Genomic DNA, 22,635 nt, shown 5'->3' with positions numbered 1-22,635 from the left:
CGACCGACGCCGAAATGACGTCGACGCGGGGCTCGGGTAAACGTTCACCACCCAGCTCGCCCTCTTCCACCTCATCTCTTCTCTCCCACCTCTCTCCCAACTCATCAACTGCTGTCAATCGTACGTTCATCGCTCTTGTCTCTCAATTGTCTATGTTCACCCGCCAGCTTCTAACCTACCCCCTCCGTAGGTCCATTTTCTCCCTGAGACAACCCCGACTCTCGGGCTCGCCGTTCCAGTTACAATTCCAACGACCACTCCACTGCTCAGCTTCAAACATGTCTGGCGTTAGCAAGGCCTGTTGCTCGTGCGTCTCATCCCTGGTAATCTTAGCTGCGCAGTCGCCTAACAGAATCGTGCCAACAGCATTCCCCCGATCGTCTCCAAGGGCTACCAGCCCAAGGGCGAATACAAGACCATCAATGGCCTGAAGACATGTCCGTCCTCCATTCCAACCATTTGAAACCACTCTAACATGATAACAGACGTCACGGGCCCCGAATCTGCGACTAAGGCCATCCTCGTCATCTACGGTACTTTCCCCTCCCCTTCTTACTAAAGTCAACCCCCAGACTAACCAAGGTACCGAATAGACATTTTTGGCTTCTTCCCCCAGACCCTTCAAGGCGCCGACATCCTCTCCACCTCCTCCTCGCAGAAATACCGCGTCTTCATGCCCGATTTCTTCGAGGGCCAACCCGCCGACATTTCCTGGTTCCCCCCTCAAACCGACGACCACAAGCAAAAGCTCGGCGCTTTCTTCCAAACCAAAGCCGCACCCCCCAACACCCTCTCCAAGATCCCCGGCGTCGTCTCCGAAGCCAACTCCCTCGCACCCCCAACCCCCTCCGGCGGCGGCTTCTCCTCCTGGAGCATCCTCGGCTACTGCTGGGGCGGCAAGATCACCGTTCTCTCCTCCGGCACCGAGAACAAGACATTCAAGGCAGCCGTGCAGTGTCACCCGGCCATGTTGGACCCGAATGACGCCAAGAACATCAATATCCCCATGGCCCTCCTGGCGAGTAAAGACGAGAACCCCGACGATGTGTCCAAGTTTGGCGCGGCATTGAAGTCGGATCACTATGTCGAGACTTTCCCGACCCAGATTCACGGCTGGATGGCGGCGCGGAGTGATCTCGAGGATGAGAATGTGAAGAAGGAGTATGAGCGCGGTTATCGCACTGCGCTGGATTTCTTGGGGAAGCATGCTTAAACTTCCCACGCTTCCATGTTTATGCTATGCTATGATACATTACGATATATATATGATCCATGGGGGAGGTTTGTGTGGACTTTGGTGCCGGCACATAACTGCAGTATAGTATAGTAACGTTTGTCTGATAAGCTCCATACATATAACTCCCTTCGTTCTTTTAAACAATTGCTCTTAATGGGACCACGGTCTTCAATTAAATCATAAATGTACCACTTTCTCATCAAAACATGTGATAGTCTAGATGAACAAAAGTGCAGACGTCACATTAAACTACGTTAAGTTATCAATGGCAAGTTAACCTACCAACCCTTCTTACCCGACATACCTGAAGCATAAGCGAAGCAATGGTTTCGCCCTCCCTGCAATCCTACTAGAACCTGTAAGGGGATGTCGCCGTCTTGCCGAGTCTAGGGGTCGGCCTCAACCGAGAAACCGGAGAATTTTCAACATCGCAGTCCAGTAAGGAGGTGCGCCGCTGCATCAAGGACCATCCTGTGGAATGTCGGATGTTTACTGCCGAGGCTAGTGTTCGTTGCGGTTGGAGTCAAGCGGTCATTTCTTGTATGAATCTCCACCACAAGGTGTCGCACGCGTAGCCGAGTCGGTAACATCGCACAAAAACCTCGGCTGCAGTACCACCAAGTTGTTTGAGGGCGCTAACAAGGGGCACCGTTGAAATGCTGGTTTTCGCAGCAGGAGAACGCTGAAAACGGTATCTGCATGATACCTTGCAGCTTGCCCGCTATAATGGTGCTATTCTAGCAAGAGCTTCCTTCGCACCATCCGTATAACTTTGTACAATTCAAGGCATGTCCCAATCCCAGGCTGGGTAACTGAGGCAAATACAACAATCCAGGGATGCGGATGTCGAAAACTAGATCTAGTTTTGGCAGTCGAAGCCCACAGGTTCCCTCCCCAACGAGTGGGAAAATGCCTGGAGGAATTGGGCTTCACTATTTTTCGAAGACGCGAGTGGCCGCACGGATCAGATTCCCTGGTTGCCCCATACGAACAAAATAGTCGGCCTTTTGAGGTGTTCGAGTTTACCCTTTCTTGCAAGCATGCGATGGTCAAACATCACGGCCGACCAAATGAACTCCGCATCAAGAGAACCGTATACGACAGCGGACAATTAGCAAAACGGAATCAGCACGTAGAGGCTTGTGATTTATTTGACATATTTGCTGGCCGGTTGGATGCGTAAACACATCTTGTCACGAGCAGTGACAGACAATCATTTGCGAGTATTGTCTTTTGCAATGGCGAGTCCTTTGACCATGCGGCTTGTATAAATTTCATTTTGCTGTATCCTTAGCCGGACTCTTCCATAGGCAGGTGGTACCGTATGCAGGATTACTACCGGAACTGTTACAGGTTAGTGTGCGCACGTCGCATGATCTGCAGAATGGCGTGAGACGTCTAAACGCTTTGGAACCGTAAAGACTAGTTGAGATGGTCACGGTGGTGCGCCATCCGTAGACAATCTCGGCTTTGATTACATCTTCATCGCAAACTTCGCAACGACGTAATTATCGATTGGCTGTGCGAAAATTCCAGGCTAGCCCTCACTTTCCCCCTCAACTTTTGCACTCGGCCATTCACGGCGAAAATTTTGGATCCTGCTGTCGTTCGCAGAGAATCAGTCGGGCTAGGTCATCGAAGCGGAAAGGTATATGCCTCCCGAATTCAAAGACCGCGTGAGACAAACGCCCCGCACAGTAGGCGCGCAAATATTCTGGTTCTGGACTGCGGTACAGTTCCGAATGGTATCACGGCGGACCTTCTACTTGGCTTCCTGTACCCGCTATCCGGGTCGCGCCGCCTGCGGATCTCCATGGGTAGTGTCCGTTGTGATGGAAAGTGGCGCAGGAGTGGCTTCAAGTCCTGGTAGAAACATAGCAGGGATTTCGGTGCGACAGCATAGGTGCTCGGACAGTAGAAGTTGTCAGAAACACACAATTTGTGGTCAAGGCTGCGGATACCCGTCTTGTCAGCAAACAAGGAAGAGATCTCTCAAACCAGCTTTTTTGAGTTCGGCCACCTAATATGCAGAGGATTCCCACCACTTTAGCACCATACCAGTTGCCCAGGATCATGTTTGACTTCCACTCGTCGGTGCTCGATATAAAAAGCAACAATGGCACTGCCAACACACAGGTAACGGAGCTCCATCTTAATGGCTAAGGTGTGGCTAATTGGTCCGTTTATTGACCCTGGCGATAACACTTTCCGGGATGGGTGTACTCCTCTTGAGAAGATTGTACGCATGATTCTACTCCACGAGCATTGCCGAGCGTTTTGTCCATAAAGTTTTGCCCGTGGAGTAAATGCAAGACTGCTCCGGCGTGAGTCTATATCCACAAATGCAGTCTCATAGTCATGATAGCTTTCCCCTTCATACGCGACACTCCATTCCTGTTGACTCTGACCTGGGGTTAACAACGCCTAAACGCCAATCGGCATCTGGGCATACCCATCAGGCTCTCATATGGCACATTATCTTGGTGTCTCACCCACTGCGGTCCCGGGAAGGAAGTATTCTAGAACATGGCATCGCCCGCATTCCGTGAAATCATCGGTCGAGTCCGAAAGGACTGTGCGACATTCTGGGGGGCGAGTGGGCTACGTTTCGGTGTGGGGTGTCTTCCGAGTCAAGCCAAAGACAGGGTTGCGAGTCATCCGGCAAGATCAGTTCCAGGGCCAGGATTTCGTGGAGGGCGAAGCAGGCAGGGCAAGACTTCAGAGTCGAGGCCAATGCGACACGGAGGAATTGATGTTGGAGTCGGTCACGAGTTTCACGTAGATGTCGTTCGAGAGCTTTCGAGTCATGGGCGTGTCGTTGGAGTATCAAGTATCAACCCACATACTTCCCCACATATTCCAACGCCGCCTTGCCGTCATTATTACCGACGAAAGTAAAATATAAAAAAGTGGCCGATAGGAGCTAATCGAGAGTCGAGACTAGCCCGAGAAAGCGCGAAGGCCGAGGCGAGCAAGAGCCGTGGATCTGATCGAGGAGATCGAATTTCCGAACTGGCACGCACATGATTAAAGGTTAGCCGTCCGCTATATAGACTAGGAAGGGCCGTAATGGTCGACGAGAGCAGCAGACCTGGGGAGGCGAACCAGATTGAGAGCTGGTGCAGGGCTGGTGCAGGCCCCAGAAAGGACGCGTAAGATGTCGTTTGAAGTAAGCATGGAGGTGGATCACCACATGGAAAGCAAGCGACAGGCGATGGTGAAACAGGCCGTTCGGAAGCCGAGCAGGCGCCGGGCCAACGGGATTGAATAATGAGGATCGAATGATGGGCGAGCGAAGACTCGAGCAAGGTGCCAGTGTGGAAGAGGAAGAGCGAGAGTGAGACAAATTCGCGCTTCGGCGAACAGTCCCTCAAAACGGCAACGGCTGCGAGATGAAGGAATTCCCTCCGCTCTTTCTAGCCAGCAATGGAAATTATTTTCTTCTTCGGGGGGGCTGGCAAATTTGCCGTTGAAGCGATGACGAGACGACAAGACGACGACTGGAGAGTCGAAACTCGAAAAGACTCAAGAGTCGGACTTAAGAGGAAACCGTTATCAGATTGCTGCAATTGCGCCCCACGAGGGCCACGACCGTTGAGAAAGACTCCACGGTGGCACATCGACCGTCCGCGAACGCCCTCGGTCTCACCCCAGTTTTGCATCCTGCCGTGGGATTGGACGACACAGCCAGACTATTGGATTGGTATTTTACTGCGATGGATCCAGTCCATGGCAGTCACGGAGCTGCTGTGTGCGTGAATGAAAGCCGCACAACGCCCAGCGTGACAAGAGGCTGGACGATCAGCTCGTTTGCTTTGCCAGGCCTACGTGTTCGCCTTCTTCGATCGGGCATATGGAGCAGATCTCCCAGTTCTCGGGCCTGAAGCAAGACTCCGGTACGTGTTATTGTTCGACTTTAGCCGCCAGCACGAGTGTGGGCTGACTGGGCCAGCTCCACTATCGTCTATCGATATATGTCTCTAGCGAAGTCGCGAGTCAATAATATACCTACGAGTGCAGAATAAATGAGCTCATTTTCAACAAAGACCACGATGCGCACCGCGCAGTGAGACATGAGGGTCTACACGTTTGTTCCGAGTTGCTTACAAGCCCGAAGCGCAGTCCAATCTTCCAATGGTGCGAGTCGCGTCTCGCGTCGCGATAGTGACCGAGGAGTCGACTCCGGAACGAGCCGAGGGCAGCCTGATGCTTCAGGCTCGACTTTCATGCTGCCCAGGGTACGGTGGTCAGCAGTCAGCCAAGCCACTGCCAGACCCTGAATGCTGAGGGACGTCGGGCTGTCATGGGCTTCTGGCATGCCTGTCAATGTCCAGGGCATTTTTCCGACATCCGAGCTAGTGGCTTGCCAATTGACATTGAGTTTCCGGTCTCTCCAGGATGTGATGATGGACCCCTATTTGCAGGTATAATTAGTCTGGAACTTTGGATGATTTGGCAGCGAGTAAGCAACGACGACTCGTCATCAATGCCCACACCCAACTCGCAGTCCAGTCGCAGCCGGCTCGATCTTGCATTATTGACCTTGGGAGACGGCGCAAACCAAGGCGATGAGGCGATGAAGATCGACCAGATGATCGTTCGGCTGCATTATTTCTTTTGGATGGGAAAACGCAAGCCGGGCTTCCAGATTGGCTCTGGAACTTCCCCTTGCAGACAGCCATGCAGTGCTGGCCAAGGCCCACCGGACAATGCAGAAATTGCAGCGTTGAAGAGACTGCGAGCTGGAGAATCATCCTTAATTAAACCTTGCTGGGTCCACCGATGCTTTCTGACAGCTCGTTAGTCGCCATCAGACTCCATCGCGCTCACCACGGCGTGACCGGTTGGACGCACGATTCAGTAGGTGTTGGAGGGAGGCAGGTACAAGCAGAACTTGATACCCAGGTGCAAGACACAGCAGCGGTTGCATGTCCCAAGGTTCTTCCAATAATAACAAGAATGGGGCCCGAGCCAGCATGGGAGAGCTCGAATTGCGTCGGAATTGCAGTGGGTGGAGATGCTGACGAGTGCAGGCTTCTCGAAGGACCACCGATGCCTCGAGGGTCTGTTTCAGCTTGGCGCTAGCCCGCATCGGGGAGCGACTGGGGTGTCCGCCGCCCAGAAGGGAAACTGCTGCCTTGGTCGCGGGCTTTTATTGGTTCCGTCAACTGTATCAGGCCCACTGCGGCCACCCAATGAGCATTCAGGGGTGTACTCTCCAAGTAACAAGCAGACAGAGGAAAAGCCTCCCCGAAGCGTCCTGGAGCCTGACAGGCTCTGGCTGGCGGTCAAAGAACGCGAGGAATGTGACCCCAAGTCCCACGGACACGGAGACATTTCCTCACTTGTCCATGATGCCAGATTACGAACAGCGACTGGACAGAGATGATGAAATTCAGCCCTCCCGACAGCTTCAGGGACTCTCCCCCCACCCTGGGCTAGTCCCAATCCAGCTCTCTGTCACAGATCTGGTTCCATGGGTGTCCTCGGATTGGGAGCCCGGATTGGGGGCATCACGGAGAATCCCAATGTTACCCACGCTCGACCTCTCAGTAACCCAGTGGTTTGGCTTGATGTACGCCGTAAGGAGTCGAGGAACGCACGTCTGGTGACGACGCCTCGACCTGAATCTTATACCGGCGGTCTCCATCGGACATCAAGCAGGAACCGACTCATCGACGATGGATAGATCATTTCATGCCCTATCGCCCAACGGGCAGTAGCTTGTGAGAATTGAGATCTCTCCCGCTGGTCCGTGGACGATGGATGGAGGAGGAGAGGGGGAGCATGAGGGCCCAGGGTCGGGTCGAGATTCATCGTTCCAGATGGAGCTGAAGCTGTAAGTCGTAAATGGCAAATGCAATTGCTGGAGTGGAAGTCTGAGTCGCGGCAACTACTCTGATGGTAAATCTCCCGTACCCAGAATCCCAGATTCCAGAAGCTGGAAAATTACCTCGAGTTAGTCGTTTCATCTTATACTTAGCCAGAATTGCTGCTCCAACTCCCGCCACAAATGGCCCTGTTCCAGGACACCCTCCCGCTTATTTCATATTCATCTGGGGACAGACCGAAGGTTTAGATAGATGACAGCCTCAAGAGTCAGATAAGTTAGAAGTGTACTATTATTAAGCTGCATTCTGATTCTGCATTTTGCATTCCAGCGTGGGCAGCTGCTGATACTCCGTGCTGGGAGTTTGTCTGACGGTTTCTATTCTGACTCTCTCAACGCTCATGCCACTATCCACTTTTTTACTCATTGTCTCTTTGATGTCATTTAACTGCCTTACTTTTCGCCATTATTATTTGTATTTTATTTTATTATTTTAGGCCAAGGCGTATTTTTCTACCTGATTTCCACTCCAAACCCCTTTCCAGCACCACGCCTGCAGTTCCTCAGCGAGCACCACGCGAAAAAAATAATAAAAAAACTCAAGCCTAATTTTAAATATAAGATGCTCGGAAATCATCATCAACTCTGTTGATGTCAAACTCCCGAGACTTTGGCCGAACTGCTTCCAGAGTTCTTCTGGCCTTCTTCTACTAACTCTCTCCTCACTATCGCATCCTCTTCCCTCTTCCATCCTCGCGTGTCGCTCCTTGTCGTCCTGCCTCTTGGCCCATAATCCTAATTTATCTGTATTTCTCCGATACATTCCCTGTTCTGTCACTGTTTCATTCCCTGGTTGCTTGCTGCTGCTCTTGACTGCTCCTGGTACCTAATCCTCGCTCACTTGCATACCTACTTGGGTCCTTTTGGCCTTCACTACTGCCCTTCTTGCCCAACTTTCACTGTCCATTCCATCGCCTTTTTTTTTTTTCCCTTTTTAATTCTCTCTTATTTCTACTTCTTGCCCTCCTTTGCTCCTAATTTTATTCATCGAATTCCTCCTGCCAGCCTTCGTGGGACCTTTTCCTTTTCTCCTGTGACGTCCGCCGAGGTACCTGCAGTGCTTTTCTGCATCACGACGACACGACAATTACCACGACATTAATCTCGACAATATATAGACTCCTTCTATTTCCTTGGTGCCGGGCCTCGGGTTAATTGTGTTGAAACACCTATCTACCCCTCGATTTAGCCCTCAATCCATTCAGGCGGCCCTCCTGCTTCGTCGCAACTGTGGAGCCCCAACGCTGAAACGAGCGCCCAAGGGACGTACGACTATCACGCCAGCAGCCTGGATCTGGGATTTGTGGATTGGCTCTTTCATGCGGAACTTGCTGTGGTTTCGCTTCGACGATTACTCCCCGCCAGTCTGCCCTTGCAGTTTACGATTCGCCCATCCAGCTCTTGCGATCAGTGCCCACTGACTCCGCGTGTGTCTCTTGATTACCGGGCGTATTCAATGCGCCTGCGCTACCAGAGCTGGGTCTACTTGCTCTCCTCTTTCCCAGTTTTCCAGAAAGCATGTCCGCGGCTGTCGAGTGTATGACATCGGTTACCGTATCACAGACTGCCGTCATGGACCCCTCTACCGCCGACAAGAAGCGCAACAAGCTAGGATACCATCGTACATCTGTCGCATGCGGTGAGTCCCTCCCTTCCCCCAGTCGTCCTACCCCATCGATGCGTTACTTATTCGTGCGTCAATAGTTCATTGCCGACGGCGCAAAATCCGGTGTCTCGTTGCAGCAGACGACCCTCAAGGGCGATGCGAAAACTGCATTCGGCTGCGAAAAGAGTGCCAGTTTTTCCCTGTGGACCAGCAGCCACCTATCGAGAAGAAATCTCGTCCCAGTTCTCGCATTGAGACGATCTCAGCAGATGTATCCACGGCCTCCTCTTCACCTCCGACGGTTACTGGTGAGCAAACAGATGCCTATTATCCCTATCAACCCATGCCCTTGAGTGCCGGCCCAGAGGTAGCATCCTTCAGTGCTGCGGGCTATCCTGCGAATCCGATGGCACATTTTCCACCAGGTGAGTAACCGTGATCCTTTCTAACAACCGTCAAAACTGAGGGGCTTGACGACTAACGACGCGGGGTTGGCTCTAGATGCGACAGCACCGATGGATCCGTCCGTTCCCTGGGACGAGTTTACTACCCTCCCATCAGACCCTCAGATGCTGGCAACAATGTCCGCAGCAGGGAAACCGATGGTCAACATGCCTCCACAGGTATGGAGTCAACCGGGAACTCCCATGGCCGCCATGCCGCCAAACCCTTCGCTACCCGGCGCACCAACCGTGCCATCGCAGTCGCAGTCTCTCAGTCCCACTTCTCCGTATACCTTGCAACCAGATGGATCAGTCTGGCAAATGACTCCGACGCGATCAATGACGTTCCCCGCACAACAGAATATGACTGCGCCGTATGCCAGCCCCACCGGATTCGCGCAGCCAATGCCCGCTGATCTCAAGCGCAGAGTGACAAGCCCTGGTCAGGGCTATCCTACCGGTCCTATGAACCCGCAGAGCCCCCCGGCCGATCTCCAAGGTACGCCGGTACCGGTCTCATACGCCCAGCCCACCTCGATGGGCTACCCTAGTGCGTGGCAGGACGTAAATGGAATGCCACAGGTGAACATGGTTCAATACCCTGTCTACACAGACGCAGCGCAGCAGGCCGCGTTTGGAAGTCCCCCGATGGGACACCCCGGCCAACCTCAATAACTACGAAGAACATTGAAACTTATAGAGAAAGGGCAAACCTGGTGAAGAGCAACGATTTCAGTTCCTTAATATATACCCCCATTCGATATTTTGCATTTCTTTTTGGTTTCATAAATATCTCCCCGGTGGGTTGTCCTATACACTATATACTACTAGCTAAGCATTAGCGGGCGCAAGGGTTTCTGGGCGGCATTTTCCACATCATCATCGTTACCATTTGTTTGTTTCATGCGCTCCTGCTTTACTACTATACATACGCAGCTCGCGGTTAGACTCTGTCTCTGTCTCTCTTTCTCTCTTACTCTCCCTTATGTTTGTGACGTTTCTCCTGCCATTTCTTTTTCACAATCCAGTCAGGTCACTCTCTTTTCTGTTATGTTTGGGATACTCATTACGTGGTCTTATGAACTGAACTCGATATAATCAGCCACAAGGAAAGTGTGTCCGGTGATCATCTATATGTGTTGTATATGCATGTTATTTAGAGATTCTTGGTTACTGTACAGCACGCTTGAATGGCATTTTTACTACGCATATGCATAATTACTATATTCCTCAGCCAGCACTTCTCAGTTCGCATGTTTCAGTATTCTACTTCAATATATACGCACTATGTAAACCCATGTCATTAACAAGACAGGAGTAGGTATAATTACGCTGCAGTGGACTAGATTCGCCGAGGTTTGACCGGTGATACAGTTAGACAATTGTAATACTTCACCGCACAGTAGTGTCTACCTTATAACTATAAGTCTCTGCATCAGGGTGGGTACTACTACTATATTAAGTTACTCCGTCAAGTCAGACAGCTAGCATATAGAATTAGTCTCGACTAGACCGAATAGTAGTAGTACAAATGTCACTTCCTGGCCCCTGGGCCCGCCAGCATCGGCAAAACAGGACTTAAAAATTTTTTTTATCTACTTAAGCAGATGGGCCGAGTAAGTAAAACCTAGAATCTGGATTCCCTGCCAGATTCTTACTCTAGTCTGGCAGGTTTGGTGGCTAGATGCTTCAGCCTCTTTTGGTATCTTAACACACTAATGCTACTACTAGTGGCAGTACTACCTAACCCATATGGGATGCGGGGGTGGGGGGCATGCATATACTCCGTACATCAAGTAACGTGGTGTTGTCAATGTTCATGTGAGTCTTGGCACAATATCCCTCTACCAGTAGATTTTAAGCGCTATTTGTGTTGATGGTAGGTACTTAATTTCTATATACTGGAGCCGTACTCCGGAAGTTATTACCGAGGGTCCTGGATGGAAGATAAACGTGCATGGATCGTTGATCTATAGCGAACAGACAGGTAACAATTGATATATCTTGCGCGGGCGAAGCATAAAAAACTTGTTATCGATTATATTACCAATAGATCAGCGACATTACCGAGTGTTGTGTTCTCATACCATTGACCTCGATATACTTTATTAAGATACGGGAAATTGGCTGATGCGTTCTTTTGCTCGACTCGGCCCGACATTATCTCTTAATGAGGCCGTCTCTACGGAGCTTTCATGTCTCACCTAGGGAAAACGTCGGAAAACTATATCCGCCGGTAAATAGTAAGGTTTACCATGACTATGCGCAAGCCGAACCCGAGTAGCAGATGGGTCGGGGCGGAGCTCTCGGCAGTCGAACCCGACACTGTTCTCTGCTCGTTCGTACACTGTGGATAGATGTTAGTGGTAGGTAAATTGTGGAGAGGAGACGACTTCGGGTTTATCGTGAAAGATATCGACCAAGATACTGAAGGCTTTGCGCAACCCCGAGATAGCTAAATTTTAGCCAATGGTGAAGCCCGGGTGGACGAGAGTATATGAAGTGCCTGGGATAAAATGCTTGCGTTTCGCAGCCCTACCAATGAGGGAAGCGTAGGACATGCCCGATCGCACTTCAGTTCTGCTTATCTTGTGACAAGGATGTGCTGGGTCGGGTCAGCACGGGACGAGCCTTTCTCCGCGGTGGACAAGGTCCAGTATGGGGAACGGGGGAACATGAAATTGGAAGCAAAGTGGCAGAGTCACTTCATCACTATGGTCCCAGAATCCCGCTTCAACAATATTAGCTCGTAAGGAACCATTCCCCCCAAGAGAGAAGTCGTCTGGGGTATGGATGTGGAGAGACCAGCCAGCGTCGGTCACGCTAAGCTAGCGACAAGATATCAAGATAACGACAAGCTACAGTACCAGGCGAGATAGCCATGCCAAATATTTGACGGATAAACATGCACGTAATCAAATCCTAGTTGCTGCTCTCAGCAAGGGTCAACCGAGCCAATCTGACGTGTTTTGTTCTGTCTTATCTCGCCCATTGTCGCCAGCAAATGAAGGAGTTGCCCATGGTTATCTTTATTATCACGTCTTTGAGGGCCGATAGTCGGCGTGAGCTCATCATTCGTTCTCATGTTTTCTCCTGCGATTATAGATTAGCATAGCCTTCTTTGACCGACAACAGCATCCCCTGCAGTACAAAACCCAGGAGGTTTCGCATTGGTCTTTGGAAGGCTAAAGTGAGACCTTGAAAGGAGAGCTATTCGTACTCTTATCGAAGATTCTTATGAGATTTTGAAGAGCCAACCCATATAAGACTCACTTGACAGAGATGAACAACAGACGACGATGCTCAGTAAACTCCTTCAAACCCAAGTGGAATTCCATGGTCCTTTCCTGCTCTTGGTTGCTCTGCTCTCACTCATTTCTTCAGCCGCCGAGTCCATCCAGTCATCAGTTCGACAGCTGCACTTTCACCGTCTTTTTATAGTAGGCAAGTGGCCACATATACGCTACTGTCGCCTTGACCCTCTCCAGGACCCCGATGCCTTTGAAGCGTACTGGTCGAACCCGCCGGGACTCATCTACGGCGCCGTAAGATGATGGCTTGTGCCTGACCATTACAAGTTAAATCGTTCTCTGAGTGCGCGATTATTTCTGCTCAACCCCGGTACCTTAAAACATCGAGGTGCGTCTTCCGTGTCATAATATTTATTTTTCTTCATGCTGTCTTCCTGCACCATCCTGCGGTCGACTCCGAAATCCGGTGACAGGGGTGTGCGTATCGCATTTGTCCCGCACATTTCCCAACATCCGCCGCAACCGCTAAAAAAAATATTCAGCACCAATATCAAGCATGCTGAAGGAACCCTTATCGAGCTTGCATGGTGCCTCAATTGGGCGCGTGAGAGAGTAGTGGCTGTCAAGAGGCGACCCTGATGAGGCACAGTCGATGTTGTTTGCTTCACGGTATCGACGTTGCTAAAGTAAAGACAGAGAGGGTTTATGATTCCCGATATTCCGATTGCTTCTTTCCCATGGTCAGCAGTGGCACAGTGGCGCTTGGTCCAAGTAACTGCGCAGCCCGTATCCATAAGATCCACTCCATCCACATCCTGGGGAAAAGAAGTCAATCCAGCCCATCAAGTCGACGCATTAATCATCCCAGTCTATGGACAGTCTGGCATGACACAACTGCCTGCGGGGTATGCGCCAAGGGATCCCTTCAGTGATCAGTCGTATGGTATGCAATCTTTCCATTTTGGGCCGCATCCTGAAGGGCACTGTCTCCGTCTGTTATTTTGCACACGGCACAGAGAAAGGTAGGGGAATCCTTTTTCGAGTCAAATACAGGATGCTCGTTGGTGGGTGGAAGAAAGGTTGCCTCATGATAAGCAACAAAAGGAATTTACTCCGCCCGAGTATGACTGGGCAGAGTGGGCTGGAGACACGCGACAGGGCGGAATTTTTGGTTGTTATCGCAAGGCCCAGAATACCATGGGCGAGATCAGCAATTCGATAGTTTCGACGCAACGAAGATGGCATCAATACGAAACTCCGGTCCCTGGACCCTTGGGATGTATGGCGCCGAGAAGACAGACGAACATCATTTTCAAGGATGGCAAGGGCCTTCGTTTAATGCTGCTTGATCTTATTTGTGGCACTTATATCATCCTCGCTTCGACTATCCGAAGACACTCTTACGAGGAATGGACGATCGCGACCGCCACCTCATCCACTTTAAGATTGCCGTTGACGACGCGGAATTCGTGCTTTTTGCCACGCCGAAACCATCCTGCATGACTCAGGACTTGACGGGTCTTCCTTTCAATGCCGTCTTGCAGCTTGGTGTGAATTTTGGGGTGAGCGGCGTTGGTCCAGACCTCAAAAGCAGCCGGTGCATTCGCTCAGTTTCCTTCGCTTGACGGTGACTGATCCAGGACAAATTCAATTAACAATTACATATGCCGAGACTCTTATCAGCTTATCATGCCGATTACAGTGGAAACCGTCACTGCAGCCGCGTGGGAACGGTGGGATAAGGTACAACCGACTCTTCGACGAATCGACGCGTGTCCTTGCAAGAGTAGTCTCAACAGTGGACCCTCACGTTTGTCTATCCTGCGGGGCCTTGTTCTCGGTGTCTTCGATTTTTGGAGACGATGTGGGTTTATCGAATTGTCCTGGAACTGCGGTGCCTCACTTGCCACCAACCTTCCTCCCAGGCCCGTATCAAACATGCATGCCTCAGTCTTCGAATCGTCGGCTTCGGCTCAGCGCTTCAGTGTCGAGTCCAGGAGACCCAACGGCTTCGAGGCCAATCTGGTCTAGCCTTGGCGGCACTGGACTGGTTCATTCGACCGATCTCGTAGCCACAGTGAAGGCACCGTCAGCTCGGGGAATACTAACACATACTAACACACACATACATACATAGTATGGGGAGGCTCTTCCCTGACGCGGTCCTTGCACGTAAGCCCAGTTTCCTTCTCCAGTAGGAGGGCAGATGATATCACCCGTCGTGGAGTTCCAAGCGATCGACCTTTGTGCGACCGGAGAGAAGTTGTCTGATAGGCGACCAGACAAGCCACTGCCATGACTGCTGACGATCAGAACGAAGACCAAGACAACTGATGCAACCGGGGAAGATTCAGAGTAAGCAGTCCGCCCCAGGCTGGCAAGGGTCCCCGCGATGTCTGGTGGGACCAACACGGCCTGCGTCCCTCGCTTTGTGAATATATGAATGCGGATAGGCTGCGTTTTCGCAGGATGAAGCTTTTAGATCGCTCCTTGCTGCGCTTGAAACGAGCTGACGAAACGATCGATACCGCAGTTCAATACCGGATCATACGATATTCGGGTAAGATAGGAACCAGCAGCTCAGCTCCGCCCAAAGACCAATTTCCGAGTTGTCTAGTCTGCTTTTCTATCTTGAAGCCGTTTCGACCACCAAAAAAAAGCTCATCAAGGAGGGTATCTGAAATTCTGAACCATGGTACGGCCTTAAGCTCGGCCACGATTCTGAACTTTGAAGTACTACCTTTCTTGGTTCCCAGTCCCACCAATGGTCGAGGTAATTGAATTCAGAGGAGAGCTGCCTCGAGGATGGTTTGCTTCGGGCACCAAACCTCCCGTCCATCTCGGCACGTCTCCGGTCCAGACGGACTGCCCGATGTCGTCCGCCCCGCCAGCCTGCTTCGATTGTTGTCCTATATCGGGCGTAGCAACGGACGAGCCCACCTCCGACGGGCGGACGTTGCCGGCACCCTTCAATGTGCGATATATCTCGAGGACCGGAGCTAGATGCCCCTACCGGCCTCCACCGGTGTATACCTCAAGTTTCAGTCCCAGCCACACTACAGTCATTCTGGCTCGGCCATTGACATTTAAGCTGCTTTCCAGTATTGAATGGACAAAATTTGCTTGAGCTCATGCTGCTCGAATCGGAACCAATGGTTGTGAGATGGCAGAACTGCGGCTATTTGGACCAAGCATTGACGGCTTGACATGAAAAGAAGGGCCATCGCACGAGTCAAGAGTCAAGACCCAGCAGCCGAACGCCCGAAACGACGCTTGATCAATCGTAGACGGCACGAGATATACCGAGGCGAAAGCCCGGCGGCTTGGGCTAGTCTTGGATCTCGCCGCAGTCATCAGCACACGCTAAAAAAAAATACACAGGTCTACTGCGATTGGCGGGCTTATCCCCGCGAGTCCGCCACTCCCAGGTAAGACTGAGAGGCAGCAGGGATCACAGCCGGTACTTTTGGATCCCGCAGGAGTACTTTGCAGAAACGCAGTGATGCCCAGTTCACAGATAGAGCAGAATCGAGCGCTGTCGTCTCGCGACTCGAGAATGCACGAAAGTTACAAAAGTACGGGCGATAGATGAAGGTTTATTAAGCTCGGATTTAGAGTGCAATCCGTTTTCGAGAATCAGCGCGACTCCAGTCCTCCCCGCCCGCCATGAAACCCTGCGCTGCTTGCCACTGTATTACCGCGTATTACATTCAAACAGCCGTACAGAGTAAATTGATGTCGCGGTGTGCTGTCCTCCGCCATGAGGTTGCCCAAAAGAGAGCAAAGCAAAGCGTAGATTTTCAGTGGAAATTCCAAATATATTAAGATCAATAGTTTTAAGCGTCGAGCTTGAAGATCGGTGCGCCTGCGCAGAACTGACGGTTTTCGCTGTCTTACGGCGGAAAAGCTAAAAAATAAAAATAAAAAGACCGTCTGGACAAGAGAAGAATCCGGAGTGAGAATGCAGCCATGCTGCGGATTAAGGTACTTCGTACTTCATGAGGGGGGTCATTTCCATTATTTTGGCTATTACCTGAATCCATAATTCATCCTTACAGCTGTTTATCATCGAGCTAAGAGTCCGCTCCGTCTGGCTGGTCAACCACCTGCATCATCCATCCGACTCCCCCTCCAACACCGTCTTCACTCATCCCTCGTAGTATACCCCTCCTCTTCCTCTTCTTCTCTCCTCTCCCCTTCTTGTGGCCGCAATCCAATCCAATCCCAATCCCAATGCGCTTCGTGGGCTGTATCTGCACGAGCCTCGTTTGCGGTCCCAGCACCACGACGCCAATCTAGCTGGAGCTCATCCTGGGCTGCCCCCACAGAGATAACAAGAAAGAAAGAAAGGCACAACCCGGAAAACCCCAGACTGGGAACAACTGCCGAAATTCAGAGCATCGAATATAGCAAAAAAGGCGAAGAAAAAGTAACGGCTTAAGCCCGGATCGTTTACAGTCCTCCAAACTTGTCAGAGCTGGAGCAAATAAGAAAAACTAGAAGGTAAAAAAAACTGGGGTATGCATCCCGAGTTTCAGAGGCCTGTTCATTTGGTCATTTAATAATTGTCGATTCTTTGGATGGAGTTGATCCATTGATCTCAGACTGACCCGATCCTAGTTTCCGCTCTCTTCTGCGACTTCTTCGCATCTTCCCTGCAACCTCCAGCGCTCCAGCCATCACCGCGACGCTTGGAGCCCGCGCTGAGGCTTCTGGTCGTTAACGGCGGGTAAGTTCAATTTTCCATTCCTGGCTGTGGTCTCTCTATCCCCAGGCTAACTGTTCCGTGCTCAAAGGGCCAATTATCGACGTCTGCTGCACTACTTCCGCTGCCTCCTCCGTTCCCTCCATCTCACCCTCTCGTCGTTTCTTATCTATCACCCTCCCCTTCCCTGTCCTCCCTCTCTCCCTCTTTTTTTTTTTCTCTGGCGCTCCTTATCTATTTTTCTTCTTCCCCCGTACGGGCCTCCAATTAGAGGAGCCCACGAGATTTTCAGCCCAAGATCATGTCTGGGTTGACTCTCGGGGGAGGTTCTGGTGGCCGTGTGCGACCGACACAAGCCGCCGCCGCTGGCTTTCCCGCTACGCATGATTTCGCCGACTTCGATCGCTCATCCTCCTCGAGAGTTACCTTTTCCGGCCGCAACCCCAACTTCGATTCCCATCATTTTGCTGCGCCGTCGCAGCTCTCTGACGATTTCTCGCTCGAGTCACCGTCGGACTCCGCTCGAGTCCATGACAGCCTGCTCGGAGACTCATTGTTTCCGGAATGGAGAGCTGATACTCCGAAAGGGATCGACAGTCCTGATGAGATGCAGAGGAGGGATCCGTTAGCGACTCAGATATGGAAGCTTTATTCTAGAACCAAAGCTCAGTTGCCCAACCAGGAGCGCATGGAAAATTTGACTTGGCGGATGATGGCTCTGAGTTTAAGGCGTCAGGAAAGGGAACGCGCCCAGCAACAGGCTCGGTACGTCATCGTCCCCTCGATCTAGTAGCGTGTCTTATTTTCTTTTTCCTTCGCTAATCCCTTATAGACTCTCCAGCCAGAATAGTCCTGTTCCGGCCATGAGTGGTATTGCTCAGCTCCGTCTATCCGATCGTGTCTCCAATACCCCGACCAATGCTGCGGACACACCCTCTGATCCCATGAATCTTGACGATTTCATCATTCCGTTCTCTCCTCCCGACCACACCTCTCCACCCTCCACGAGACCCTCCGAGCCAACGCCTGGCGCTATTCCTATAAAGACACGCAGGGATCAACCCGAGCCCGAGGCCACTCCCGTACCTGCATCGTTTCCCCACCCCCCTCAGGACCAGCGGAGGGATAGTGAGTTTGGTTACGTGCCACGCAGAGTTCGCAAGACAAGCATCGACGAGCGTCAGTTCTTCAACCTGCAGATTCCCTCCCGCAAACGGCCGGCGGAGTCGTCTCCTCACGTGCCACCCTTGTCCAACAATCTGTTGGCTCATGACCCGGATTTTGCGCATGCTGTGCCGGAGTATGCCTTGGACTCTTCGCACGGGTTTGCTCTGCATAACCAGACGAATGCTCAGAATCTCCCTAGCGCTCACAGCCACCACACTTCTCCAGCTATGGCATTTGCGCTGGATAGCTTCAACCTCGGCGATGATCCCATTCTTTCATCTGCAGGGCCCTATCAACAGCAATTTGCCTTTCCGCCGAGCGATTCGCCAATGACTAGTGGAAATCCTTTTGCCAACCTCTATGCTCAAACTCCGATCGCCTCGTCGCTGAACTCAACCGACTTCTTCTCTCCTCCACCTTCTGGATACCAGTCGACTGCGTCGACTCCACAACCTGGCTACGACGGCGAACATTCCAAGTACTTCGATATGCCTTCCGATGCGCGGACGCAACGCAGGGTTCCCAACTATGTTACTCAGCGGTCGTCAAACCTTTCTGCGTCCCTGCAACCTCGATATATGTATAACCAGGGAAGTTCATCCCAGGATGTTTCGCATCAAACTGGGCAAATGGGCAACCAGTCGTCCTCGATGCAATCTCCGGCGTTCTCCATTCCTCAGCATGTTGATCCGAACCAGGTGCTGAATCCGAATGATTTTAGTGGGAACAACTCTGCTATGTTCACCTTTGGCGCAGACTCTGATAACGAGGATGAGGATGACGGAGGCCAGTTCAGGAGCGGTGGATTGGCAATGCCCGCTGAGTTCGGCGACGAAACCATCAGTGATATGAATGGCAATATGCCGTGGGATACATCCTACCCCAGTTCGTTCCAGTCGCTACCTGGTTTTACCGCCCAGCATCGGAAGCACGTCACCATCGGGTCGGCCGATATGATAGACACCCCCGGAGAGTGGAACCAGAGTGGGAGCTTGGGTCGAACTCATGGATCAGTTGCGTCCGTCAGTGAAGTTCGCAATCGGGAACAGGATCCACGACGACAAAAGATTGCTCGCACAACATCCACTCCAAACACAGCCCAGCTACTACGCCAGAGTATGGCATCGGCGCAGACCTCGCATACCTCCCCCAACACTCCACCGGAGTCGGGTTTGAGCAGCGCCGCCCCATCTCGCCCAGCTAGTCCAGGTGGGACGAAGAATGGTGAGCAGAGCGGTCCAACCACATGTACCAACTGTTTCACGCAGACTACCCCACTCTGGCGACGTAACCCAGAAGGACAGCCTTTGTGCAATGCATGTGGTTTGTTCCTTAAGCTGCACGGCGTGGTACGACCGCTATCGCTCAAGACCGACGTAATCAAGAAACGTAACCGCAACAGCGCCAATACCATTGCTGTTGGATCCTCACGGGTATCCAAGAAATCTTCGCGCAAGAACTCGGTTCAACAACCGCCCCAATCCCTGCCAATCCCCAATCGAACTCAAAGCAACACGGCGTCCGAGTCTCCTCCGGCAATGCCGGGTAACTCATCCAGTCGAGGGCCCGGTGTCGTTCCTATTGCGGCAGCGCCGCCTAAATCTAACCCAACAACTACGTCTCCGGGCACGCCTAATGCACGTGCGGCGGTCCAGGTGGCGCCAAAACGCCAGCGTCGCTTGGAGAGGGCTTCCGAGGCCGATGCAGCTGATGATGCCAGTCGATCGGGCAACTCGTCTGGTGGAAGATCCAAGGTTGTTCCGCTGGCTCCGGCCATGCCTCCAGCAGCAGTTAACCCGGCCAACCACAGCATCGCTGCTGGTCAAGGAGCGAGCCAAGAGTGGGAGTGGTTGACTATGAGTTTGTAGGGTGTTCCTCTCATCCTTCTTACCTCCGGCCGTTCATGACTGTGTCCTTTATATTTATCTTCTTTTTCTTTCCTTTTCTTTGCGTTTTGCCCCTGCCCTTCCGCGATGATATTTTATGCGACATATAGACCTGATGACTACTGAGCTGGGATTCTCGCTAGAGCAGGCGTTTGGTGATACGAAGCGGAACTGACGCCAAACATGGCTTCACGCCGCTGATTAATGGTTGATGAGTGATGCAATTTTCGGTTCGGTTATTTGTCCACGGGTCTTTTTTTACCTCTAATTTGCAGGTTGACGAGAATCCTCGGGGATGGACCAAAATACGCAGACGTCTGTCTCTGGGAAGATGTCATTTCAGCTATGTTTGTGTACTTGACTTGTGATTTCTGCTTGATACAACCGCGTCTGTCCGGAACCTGGCCTTCGTCTGTTTGTTTTTGTATTTGCTTTTCTCCGTTTCTCTCTGTTTATTGTTTGCATCCGAGGCCAAGGCCGGGCAGAAGTGCGCATCTCTTCGATTTAGTCATTAATAGATTATTGATTGCACCACATTTGAATGTTGTGCGGAGAATGAGTAAAAGTAGTTCATGAGTAGTCGTAGTTGGCCAATGAGAAACCGCCGAACATGCGATGCACGTGACTACACGTGATAATATAAAATTTCCAGAGCATCGACCATTCAACCCATTCCTTCACCATAACCACAACATTCACGTCCAATTTAAAAAGTACTTTGTACGCTTCCGGTACAAATTCCTTTTCATTCAGGCTTTTTGAACTTAGCATCCATCCGCCTTGTCGTAACCTCGGAATCGACAAATAGTCAACATGGGCGCTAGCACTAAGAGAAAGAAGGAGAAGCAGCAGGACTTTCAGGTATGCCATCGAGATCTTTGGAAAGATAGTTTCCTGCTAATACAATCCTAGAAACCGAAGCTCAAGGTCGGAAAGGCAAAGGCCAAGCCAGACAATTTCACGGACACGAGTTTCAAGTCTAAATGTACGCCGCCTCATCCAATCTTTTCTCTCTAGCATGATAGCTTGTTTGAACCATGATCAACATCGCCATCATCAGCTTAATCAACGTCTCATTTGAAATCTAATTTAATCCTTTGATTGAGAGAGAGAGAGAGAGAGAAATCCAAGCTAACAACTCACAGCAATAACGCTAAACCAACAATCTCTAACCCTAAGCGCCCCCTCCACCACTTCCCAATTCACGCACCACCTGTCCCTGCTCTCCTCAAAATCAGACTCCCAACGCCGTGACTCCCTAGCCCACCTCACAACCTCAATCCAGTCAAAACCAACATCATCCCCCCTCCCCCACCCCGTAAGTGTCATCCTTCCCCCTCTCCTCCCCCTCATACTCGACTCCAACGCAGCAGTGCGAGGAAACCTCCTCAAACTCCTCCGCGTGCTACCCGAGCATGACGTCCGTGACCACGTCACACAACTCATGCCGTATATCCGCGCCGGGATGACACATCTCGCAGCCGAGGTGCGGCTCAGCAGCGTGGAGATCCTGGGGTGGTTGCTCTCTGTTGCGGGCGAGGAGGTCGTGTGTGTTGCGGGTGGCTGGGTGAAGACGCTTAATTGCTTCTTGTCTGTTCTGGGCTGGCATGTGCAGGCGGCTGATTCGAAATGGACTTCTACCAAACCGATCTCCTCTGCTTCAGGGCCTGGATCTGGGTCTGGGTCTGGGTCTGGTGCGAAATCGTCATTCGGGAAGGCCGGTGCGAAAGGTCGACCGCAGGTGAGGTTTTTGGCTGTCCTTGCGGAGTTTCTGGATGCGGGGATTGGGTCTGAGGATTCGTCTATGGAAGATGCGGACGATGAGAATAGGTATCCGTTTGGTGGCCAGGCAGCGTTCCCTATTGTGCAGTTGCAGTCCCAGATGATACCCAGCTCTGTGGCGGCGCCGTATCTGTACCTGAATCTATTCGGGGCGCCGCGGGATGAGGAGGGGGAGATGTATGAGACGAGGGAGGATCGGTGGAGGGTGTTTGAGAGCAGGGGCTTTCTGGCTGCTGTGGAGAGGGGTGTTGAGGGGGCGAGGAGCGAGGGGGGTGAAGTTGGGAGGGCGAGTGCTGGGGTTAGGAAGGTGTTGACTGAGGCGAAGGCTGTGTTTTAGACCTCCGTCTCGAGGTCAAAACGACTACTCAGTCAGCTTACGCTACCATGGATGTGCATTGTGCTCATTGGATGGGTATCAGGAGGCAAGATTCCCTAGGATTTTCATTCGTTGCGAAGAGAAGAGAGGTATCTCCAAAGCGCTGCTCGGCACGTACGAGCATCAGCCAGAATCTAAGGCATGCAATCCATTTGAACATAACCCCCAGGGTTCGTCCATTGCCATCCAAAGTAATCCAGCAGCTTAGATTGCCTCATTCCATTAATATCTACACATCAAATGGGCCATCTGAATATCGATTCACTCTGTATATAGATACCAAAATACAAGC

General features: G+C 51.6%; 7 protein-coding genes across 7 annotated transcripts; 6 read left to right on the top strand and 1 right to left on the bottom strand.

Annotated features, from left to right (window-relative positions):
- Positions 1-278: 278 nt before the first annotated feature.
- ASPSYDRAFT_157229 (dienelactone hydrolase family protein) lies at positions 279-1,213 on the top strand (the record flags this gene model as incomplete). The annotated part of the gene is made up of 4 exons (XM_040842623.1): positions 279-307; positions 367-437; positions 486-533; positions 594-1,213. The coding sequence occupies 4 exons, from the start codon at positions 279-281 to the stop codon at positions 1,211-1,213; spliced, it is 768 nt and encodes a 255-aa protein (XP_040699839.1).
- Positions 1,214-5,268: 4,055 nt separating this feature from the next.
- Positions 5,269-6,237, top strand: ASPSYDRAFT_400446 (uncharacterized protein). The gene has a single exon (XM_040846008.1). It carries the CDS (start codon positions 5,541-5,543, stop codon positions 6,039-6,041), a length of 501 nt encoding a protein of 166 aa, XP_040699838.1. The 5' UTR covers positions 5,269-5,540; the 3' UTR covers positions 6,042-6,237.
- A 2,408-nt stretch (positions 6,238-8,645) lies between these two features.
- On the top strand, positions 8,646-9,851 carry ASPSYDRAFT_157333 (putative C6 finger domain protein; the record flags this gene model as incomplete). The annotated part of the gene is made up of 3 exons (XM_040842630.1): positions 8,646-8,766; positions 8,832-9,162; positions 9,200-9,851. The coding sequence occupies 3 exons, from the start codon at positions 8,646-8,648 to the stop codon at positions 9,849-9,851; spliced, it is 1,104 nt and encodes a 367-aa protein (XP_040699837.1).
- A 2,624-nt stretch (positions 9,852-12,475) lies between these two features.
- Positions 12,476-13,930, top strand: ASPSYDRAFT_34035 (uncharacterized protein; the record flags this gene model as incomplete). The annotated part of the gene is made up of 5 exons (XM_040845179.1): positions 12,476-12,721; positions 12,755-12,815; positions 12,970-13,031; positions 13,124-13,370; positions 13,503-13,930. 5 exons carry the CDS (start codon positions 12,476-12,478, stop codon positions 13,928-13,930), a joined length of 1,044 nt encoding a protein of 347 aa, XP_040699836.1.
- Positions 13,931-14,018: 88 nt separating this feature from the next.
- On the bottom strand, positions 14,019-14,454 carry ASPSYDRAFT_399705 (uncharacterized protein). Its single transcript, XM_040845995.1, has one exon. The coding sequence runs from the start codon at positions 14,365-14,367 to the stop codon at positions 14,107-14,109; it is 261 nt and encodes an 86-aa protein (XP_040699835.1). The 5' UTR covers positions 14,368-14,454; the 3' UTR covers positions 14,019-14,106.
- Positions 14,455-17,433: 2,979 nt separating this feature from the next.
- Positions 17,434-20,167, top strand: ASPSYDRAFT_157104 (uncharacterized protein; the record flags this gene model as incomplete). The annotated part of the gene is made up of 2 exons (XM_040842619.1): positions 17,434-17,897; positions 17,965-20,167. 2 exons carry the CDS (start codon positions 17,434-17,436, stop codon positions 20,165-20,167), a joined length of 2,667 nt encoding a protein of 888 aa, XP_040699834.1.
- Positions 20,168-20,873: 706 nt separating this feature from the next.
- Positions 20,874-22,589, top strand: ASPSYDRAFT_48297 (IPI1/TEX10 family protein). The gene is made up of 3 exons (XM_040847599.1): positions 20,874-21,046; positions 21,098-21,170; positions 21,331-22,589. Exons 1-3 carry the CDS (start codon positions 20,999-21,001, stop codon positions 22,302-22,304), a joined length of 1,095 nt encoding a protein of 364 aa, XP_040699833.1. The 5' UTR covers positions 20,874-20,998; the 3' UTR covers positions 22,305-22,589.
- Positions 22,590-22,635: the final 46 nt, after the last annotated feature.

This window comes from Aspergillus sydowii, assembly GCF_001890705.1.
Source record: "Aspergillus sydowii CBS 593.65 unplaced genomic scaffold ASPSYscaffold_10, whole genome shotgun sequence".
In the NCBI taxonomy this organism is placed as follows: domain Eukaryota; kingdom Fungi; phylum Ascomycota; class Eurotiomycetes; order Eurotiales; family Aspergillaceae; genus Aspergillus; species Aspergillus sydowii.
Note: the sequence above shows the minus strand (reverse complement) of the source record. Positions and strands in the feature narration are given on the sequence as shown.